The sequence below is a fragment of the Poecilia mexicana genome, unplaced genomic scaffold (genome assembly GCF_051168715.1).
Source record: "Poecilia mexicana isolate PSO_F unplaced genomic scaffold, ASM5116871v1 scaffold_17, whole genome shotgun sequence".
In the NCBI taxonomy this organism is placed as follows: Eukaryota; Metazoa; Chordata; class Actinopteri; order Cyprinodontiformes; family Poeciliidae; genus Poecilia; species Poecilia mexicana.
Window position 1 is genome coordinate 17226600 of NW_028263386.1, and position 8428 is coordinate 17235027.

The 8428-nt window shown below is 40.2% G+C and overlaps 1 protein-coding gene across 1 annotated transcript; it reads left to right on the plus strand.

Moving 5' to 3' along the window:
- Positions 1-2466, plus strand: LOC106934285 (ras-related protein Rap-2b-like). Its single transcript, XM_015014086.2, has one exon. It carries the CDS (start codon positions 535-537, stop codon positions 1081-1083), a length of 549 nt encoding a protein of 182 aa, XP_014869572.1. The 5' UTR covers positions 1-534; the 3' UTR covers positions 1084-2466.
- Positions 2467-8428: the final 5962 nt, after the last annotated feature.

Consider the following 8428-nt stretch of genomic DNA (forward strand, 5'->3'; position numbering starts at 1 on the left):
AGCCCAGTCTGATCAGCAGACCCGCTGCTGATGACCAGACTGAGGGAGGGAAGGAAGGACCGGGGTGCCCGTGTGACGGCTCCTTTAAGAAAACGGAACTGAGCCTCGGCTTTTTTTTTTTTTTTTTTTTTTGACGCGCTGAGGATGTGGGCAGGAAACGCCATGCAAGAACAGAGACGCGATCACGCTTTTCCCCCGCACCGTTGCACAACACAGCGCGATCAAAATGCGCTTTAATTCCCCACGTTGATGTCCAGGGGCGGTCGCTCTCCTCGGATCTGCTCCCCAGCGGCCCTCACCGCGCTGCCACAGCCTCGGAGGATTCGCCGGCGTGCGATTTTGACGGCCTCCCGAGCGACGAGGGGAGCAGCCTTCGCAGTCTGCTCGGTTTGAAAACATCGGGGCTGGTGAGCGAGATAGACAGCCAGGGAGCGAGAGGAGGCTTCGTCGAGGGGAAAAAAAAGAAAAAAAAAAAGGAGGTGTCTGCTTATCCCCCCTACCACCGCCGCCGCCGCCGCCACCCCTCCTTTAACCATGAGGGAGTACAAAGTGGTCGTTTTGGGCTCGGGCGGAGTCGGTAAATCGGCGCTGACGGTCCAATTCGTGACCGGCTCCTTCATCGAGAAGTACGACCCCACGATAGAGGATTTCTACAGGAAGGAGATCGAGGTGGACTCGTCCCCGTCGGTGCTGGAGATCCTGGACACGGCCGGGACCGAGCAGTTCGCCTCCATGCGGGACCTGTACATCAAGAACGGCCAGGGCTTCATCCTGGTCTACAGCCTGGTGAACCAGCAGAGCTTCCAGGACATCAAGCCCATGCGGGACCAGATCATCCGGGTGAAGAGGTACGAGAGGGTGCCCATGATCCTGGTGGGGAACAAGGTGGACCTGGAGGGGGAGCGGGAGGTGTCTTCCGGGGAAGGCAAGGCGCTGGCCCAGGACTGGAGCTGCCCCTTCATGGAGACCTCAGCCAAAAATAAAATCTCGGTGGACGAGCTGTTCGCAGAAATCGTGAGACAGATGAACTATTCCAGCGTTCCCAGCGGAGGCGACCAGTGCTGCTCGTGTGTCCTGCTCTGAAGGAGCCGCAGAGACGTGCAGAAACCTGGGGCTTGAGTTCAGAGCTTCAAAAAAAAAAGTTGAGGCTCTGAAGGCTTTCTTCTTTATTTTATTTTTTTCTAAAAGTTTCCTCACTCCTCACACTGTTGTCTTATTGTTGCACAAGAACAAAAATCGACAACAGTCTATTATGTATCATAGTCTGGAAAGTGTTTACATGACAAAGTACTTGAATGTTTTGGGATTTTTTCTTTGTTTTGTTTTGTTTTTCTTTTCTAGCTTTGTATTTGACACTTCGCTGGAAAATGTGCCTCGGTGGGAATGTCTAATTGTGAAACCTAAGAGTCATGTGTTTTCAGGCCTGTTTTTTTTTTATTTTTTATTTTTAATTATTATTATTATTTCTCTCCATTTTTTTCTCAGCTGTACTGTTATTTGTTCCGGCCCGGTTCTTCTGTCTTGGAGATTAGTGGTGATGGTGATGATGGGTTTACTTCAACCAAATCTCCCTCGTAGAGAAGCAGAGATTGCTCTTCTTTTATTGCATTTTTTGTTGTTGTTGTTTTATTTTTTATTTTTTTTATGCATAGGAGAGCTCGGAAAGCATTTTAAAAAAAATCACCACTCAAGCCTTGCACAGCTCGCTCCAACACGAACTGTCAAGTTAAACACAAGAGGCGCAGACCCACCGCCCACTCGGATACCACATCTGAAGCCAATACATTCTTGTTTTTTTTTTCTCTCTCTCTCCTCCTTTAGCTCATCCGCAGGTTTGGTGATTTGTTATTTTCTTATCTGAAACTTGCACCCAGCTGACTGTGTTCCTCCTCGGTGTGCACAAACAAGGACCTTGGTGCATTGCTGTCGCTGCATGGGGAAACACTGCGACCCCATGTCAAGTGCCTTCCCTGCTTTAAAAAAAAAAAAAAAAAAAAAAAAAAAAAAAAAAACTCCTGTGACTGTGCCAACTGATGAGCCCTTACTTCCTCTGCAGTGCGTCCTAATGGCAATCAGAACTTTTTTTTTTTTCTTTTTAAAACAGGTTTCCAGCCTCTGCATTCTGGTTTTCATTTGGTGTCAAAGTGAAATAGTAGTAATAATAATAATAATAATGAAAAAAAAGCTATTTTGCAGCCTGGATGCTGAGCTTGTAAGCAGACATCAAATTCAGGCTGTTTCCAGAGGTACTAGTCCATAAAGAACAAGCGGGATAACCTGCTGGGATCTCGGTTCAGTGAATGGCAAGCCATGTTTGTATCTATGATGTAGATTGTTTTCTAAAAACAAAAAAAGTGACATTTTTGACTTACTGTAATTGTATTTCTGCTTTTGGACGATATTTTCTGGCCATCCACCTGTCGGTTTGAGAGACTTGGAATACAGAACACATTTTACGTAACAGTGTGTGGTGTGTGCGTGTCTCGCCTCATTTAACTGTGTGGGTGCTGCGAAGCGTCGCTGCTGTTCTCCCGACTTTCGGATGTGTCCCGACTCCGGCACACCTGAACGACACGGCCGAGTTGCCTCCTCACGCAGGTAATGGGTCCCGCTAGCGATCCAGTTACATGGTGCAGGTCAGCTGAGGCGGAGACTCCTCTGAATGTTGCAGGACGCCTGCCGCAGTTTGACACCTGTGTTGTGACCTTTTGACACTTCTGTGATCCTGTTGCAGGTCACGCACTCCATCTGCATACAATGCTCTTGATCAATTCAGATCCTTTAGCAGATGTGTGCTGTTATTTCTGGTGTTTATATAATATCACTTATCTAAACACTTTAAAAAAAAAACTAATTCCCCATATGAAGTGAACGAGGCAAGCTTTTGAACCCTTTAAACATTTCCATACTTAAAAAAAATAAAATAAAACAAAGCAGGTCATGATGGTTATTACCTTTAACAATAAGTCAATTTATATGTCAAAATATAGATGAAGTTGATCTGTGTTTTTCAATGCAGCACGAAAACGGGAGAACCTTCTGCTATCCTGTATGTAGGCAACGATGCCAAAAAAAAAAAAAAAAAAAAACTGAACCGTTTTTCTGGCACAGCAGTTTGAATTATTTTGACTGAAACGTCTTCTTCGGTTGGTTTTTCTTGAAATATGAAGTATTTCAATGTATTGAACTTGAACATGTCCATTATAGTTTCTAGTTTTTACTTAGCCTTTCTTCTGGAAATGCAATTTACACTTTCTATTTAGAGACGAAGCAGTCACCAAGCAAAAATGATCGGCATTGATTTAAAAATGCTTATTACGATTAGTCCAACCTTTTGCAGCCTATAAAATCATCAACCAATTGAAGCATTTATTATTTTATTAGAACTAGGCGAGTAACATAGTCATTTGATCTAATATTATTGTTCCTGTATTTGCTTAAACTACTATGCTGGTCAGAGTAGCTGCAGCAGATTTTTTTTTCTATTTTAATTGTAGTAATTCAAAGAAAAATCGGTATCGGCCAGGTTAAGCCCAATCGATGCAGGATGCTGTTTGGCCACTTAAATAGTTTAAAACTTGCACACTGGTATGGCAATATTTACTTGAAGCAATTTTTTTTTTTTTACAGATTGTTCATGTCAACTTCTTGACACAAAAATGTTTGAAATAATACTTTTAAAGGACCATCTGCATTTTGTCCCCGTTCAATCTGTTATACAGGCTTTAAGAGAGCGAAAATTAAGATTCACGGTCACAGCTGAACTATTTATTCACTCTATTTGCATGGAGTAGACGAACAGGCTTTTAGCCACTGGTTAGATTCAGGTCAGGATCACATCCAGCATGTTTAAAAAACATCTTTGTCCACTTGTTTGGTTAGTGCCTTTGATTCCCTGTCAGAGCTGCTTCCCCTTCTCCCCACCATATGTTTTCTTGGCTGGGAAGCGGCGAACAGAGAGGGCTTTTTATGCCCTGAGCCAAGTTCAGCCAGCCGTTCATGCTGCCGAGCGCTGCTCCAACCGGTCGTCCCTCAGCTAGGCCAGTTAGCTGCTGCTACAAGTGTCCCTCCAGCTGCAGGGTTGCCCATGCTTTGTAGAAACACATTTCATGGCTGCGATTCCGCAACGTCTAGAGACATCCTGTTGGGGAATGTCTCTACCAGGATTGCTCATCTAGAAACTGAAATTTCTGCCCATGTTGCAGAACAGTTCAAGCTTAATCAGATTAAATGCAGAGTGACTACGCAGGAAATGTAATTTTTGAGTTTTGCTGCATACTCTTAGCTGGATTTAAATGTGGACTTTGACTGAACCGTCCTAAAAGATGAGTGTGCTTCAGCTTGTACCGTTTAATTGTAGCCTTGGCTGTATCTCTGTGGTTGTCTTGGTAGATGATGAACCTCTTCTTGGGTCTGACGTTTTCTGTAGCCTCTAACAGGATATTTCAGGGATATGCTTACATTTAGCTCCATCCATTGTCCTGCTAACCCTCACCAGCTTCCTTATTCCTGCAAAAGAAAATATCTCACAGCAGCTCATGACGCTGCCACCTCCATTGTCACAACAGGAATTGTGCATTCAGAATGATCATTTGACCAGTGCACTTTCCTCCTTGTGTCTTCAGAGACCACTACTTTTTTTTCCCCAACAATGTCTTTCTTCTTGCCACTCTTCCACAAAGGATCATGTTGTCCCGGCAACAGATTCTTGCATCTGAAGTGTGGATTCTCACTACGTTAACAATTAGGTGACATCTTAACGCAGTCTGTTGATCTTGATAATATTTAGGGAGGGACATGTTAAAAATATCAGGTTTATATAGATTTTCCTTCATTCAGATAACTTAAGTTAAAGAGGTAATGAAAAAAAATGTCATTGTTTTCTTTTACCCTTTCAAATCAGTTACATTCATCCTGTGAAGATAAAAAATATTTTTAGGCATTACCAGTGAAAGTGGTGGAGTTAACTTCCCATTTTAGTTATAAACATGATTTGAAGAAGTTCTGTATACATTACATAGTAACTATCTGATGTGCATATTCATATAGGTTTAAGTCAGCAGGACTTCAGTAATAACACTTGAGTTGTCAATTTGCTATTCTTTTATTATTATTGTTGTTTAGATTTATGTAGTCTCACCAAAAAAAATGTGTTACTGCCTGACACAATGTATTTCTCAACAGTAAAAACTAGTTGTGACACTCGCCTTAGTTGGAAACACAGGCTTGCTAAATTGCACAACAAGCACAAGTCCTAGTTTTCTTTCTCGTGAAAGAAAAACTCTTGCATCAGGTTTGAATTTTCGTCTTTTTAAAACAAACATACGTATTTTAAAGGGCATTCGTCTACCCTGTTAGCCGGAGATATGCCTGAAATCTAACACCATTTTTTTGCTTACAGTAGAATATGACGTAGAACATTAAGGCTAAAAGCACATTTCCATTCAGCTTATTCTCTGCAGCCTGTACGTTTTTAACATATAGAGTCGTCCCTGCCTGCGATCTGTGCCATGTCAGCCTTTCGCTGCGTGCAAACCCATCAGCCACAGCTTGCTATTATGTTATGCTTTGAAGCGCACAGAGGAAAGGAAGGGTGGATGTTAGGGCACTTCCTGTGTAAATGCACCTCAGATCTTCAAAATGTTGAAACAGATAACCGGTTCCTCTTTATCATGCGCTGTCACAGCCTGTCCTCCCTTGGATGAACGCGACACAGGATGTGATCTCTCTGTGGTTCTGACAATGTGTCCTGTAGTCGTTTTCAATTTGAGAACAAATATTTGATTGAGACGGAAGCAAAGTGAAAGGACATGGAGATATGAAAAGATTTCACACATTTGAGTGAAGTGCCCACAGAGGGTCCATGTGATCAGAACTGAGCAGAGAAGACAACAGGATCATGTGGTGGTAATTTACAGTAAGTCTGGTTAACCGTGAGCTGTTTGCACAAAGAGAGAGAAACCATGAAACTCAGCGAGATGATGTGAACCGTCTCCAAACCACTTCCAAAAATTGCTGTCAAAACCACAAAATCACATGCATTGGTATCAGCAGGAGAGAACAAAGTCTTCCTTCAGCTCATCTCCTCACCATGGGTTTTCTCTGATTTGCTATTTATAATACTGACAAACACAGAAGGGTAGAAAATATTATGATTTGTCCATAAATGAAAAAAAGTTCAACACATTGCTTTATGTTGAAAATCTGTTGTAATATACAATTAAAACACAAACTGTTCATTTTACTGTTCATAGATGTCAGCAGCAGACAGAAGTAGAAGTATGGATTTAGCAAAAATAATAGAAAGCAAAACAATATATATCTACTGCTTGAAATGCAACAATCTTCCTACATTTATCAAGGATCTAGCTAGCTAGCTAGCTAGCTGTCTGACTGTCTATCTGTAGCAATATGGAGTTAATTTCCTGCCAAAACATTGCATTTTGTGCACAAGGACAGTTTGTAAAGTATGTTTTATGTATGTGCAACTTTCCAGGACAATTTGTGAAATATGTTTTCTTTGTGTGCAACAATCTTTATTGGTTTGCAACGTTTTGGCGGGAAAATAACTTGAGTTGTCTTTGGCTAATATTTGAATAATCTTGCTATTTGAAACACTGAAGTGTGACAAACATGAAAAGAAAAATCAGGAATGGGGCAAACAATTTTTAACATCACTGTAAATCGATAAAATCAAAATTTATCTGAAGAGTTGGATAAGAAACATTTGATCAGGTTTCTTAGTGAACTGGATCAAGTCAGGTTGATTAACCTGACTTTATGAGGAAGTTTTTATAAACCTCCTAGTTCATAAAAACTTGGAAGTTTATAAAAAAAACTTCCAAGTTTTTATAAACTAGGAAGTGGCCACTTCCTAGTTTATAAAATAACTAGAAAGTGGCATAGTGGCCTAGTTTTATAAATTAGGCCACTAGTATATAAAACTAGTGGCCTAATTTTTATAAACTAGGAAGTGACCCAGTTTATATAAACTAGACCACTTTCTAGTATGCATTGTATATATAGTGAGGAGAACTAATGTGGCAAATACACATACAAGAGCAGCTCAAGATGAAGACTTCTATGGCAGCATTAACTTTCTTTTTCTTATATTTGCGTGTGGCTGAAATCACAGCTCAGCCAGGAGAGGTCAGTGACAGAGATGATGGGATTGTTCAGTCACCTGGAGGCCAAGATTGTTGTGCAGCCGAAAGCCAGAAAAACTGTTGTCAACTTTTTGTCAGCTTAAGAGAGCTAGAAACCAAACTTAGAAACACTCAGAGAGAGATGGAGGTCCTGAAGTCACAAGTTCAAGGTAAGAGCATATTTGGAGTTTTAACTTTTGTAAATTTTGTTATATAGAGATTAAGTAAATTTTATAATGAATATTTATTTTCATATTCTTAAGGCAACAAGGTAGCATTTGGCGCATCCATAAGTGTAGGTGGAAATATTGGACCTTTTAATACCCACACTACACTGATCTACAAAAAGGTCTACATGAACACAGGATCGTTCAACCCGGCAGCAGCTAAACTTATCACAGCAATACGTTTGACCATTCTTATGTTTCAAATTCATGTGTACAAATACTGTTGAGAATTTTGTACTTGAAGAGGTTTACGTATTATTGTGTGTCACGTAAAATAATGTGATTATGTCAAGGAGGACCGAAATGCAGTTAGAGATACAATTTTTACAAAAGGCAAAATACATTTGAGTAGAAGAAAACATTGTAAGAAAAAAAGAAATCTGAAAAATTCCCTTAAAAAGACAATTTATGACAGAGACCACAGTTGTTTCTTCAACCTCTTTAAAAACTGCAAAGAGATAACAAAAAAATGTACCAAAAAAAAAAGAATCACTATGCTACATTAAAACTGATCACATTTACAACACAGAAGGGTTTATATCATTGAACCATAAAAAAGAACAAATTCAAATTAATCATTCTGAAGTATTTTTTACTTTGAACTTTAAAAATAATATGCAATATTACATCATTAAGTCACAAAACCTAAATACGTTATTCACTGCATATGTGTTGACATAAATTGCATACACCTCCAATCTCCGACTTAGACTTAAATACTTAGAGGAATGAGAAAAACATACTTAAATACTTAGAGGAATGAGAAAAACATACTGTCCTCCTTTGCATGAAATGTCAAATGACTTATGACAAAATTCTAATTTTTCTCCAAATTATCAAATAAATCAGTAGCAGTATCGGAAGATTTAGAAATATGCAACAAGGGATATCATAGTGCCTCTATGAAAGAGAGTAAATCAATAAAATTCCCAAGAGTTGGAAAAGTTTAACTTAAGAAACCTTTGACCAGGAAGCAGCAAAGAAACTAGGCCACTTCCTTGTTTGCCTTGTATATAAACAAGTGAGGAGAACTGATGCAGCAGAGACACCCACAAA

Excerpts from the sequence above, each read along its gene's own strand:
- LOC106934285 (XM_015014086.2), top strand. The coding sequence starts at position 535 with ATGAGGGAGTACAAAGTGGTCGTTTTGGGCTCGGGCGGAGTCGGTAAA.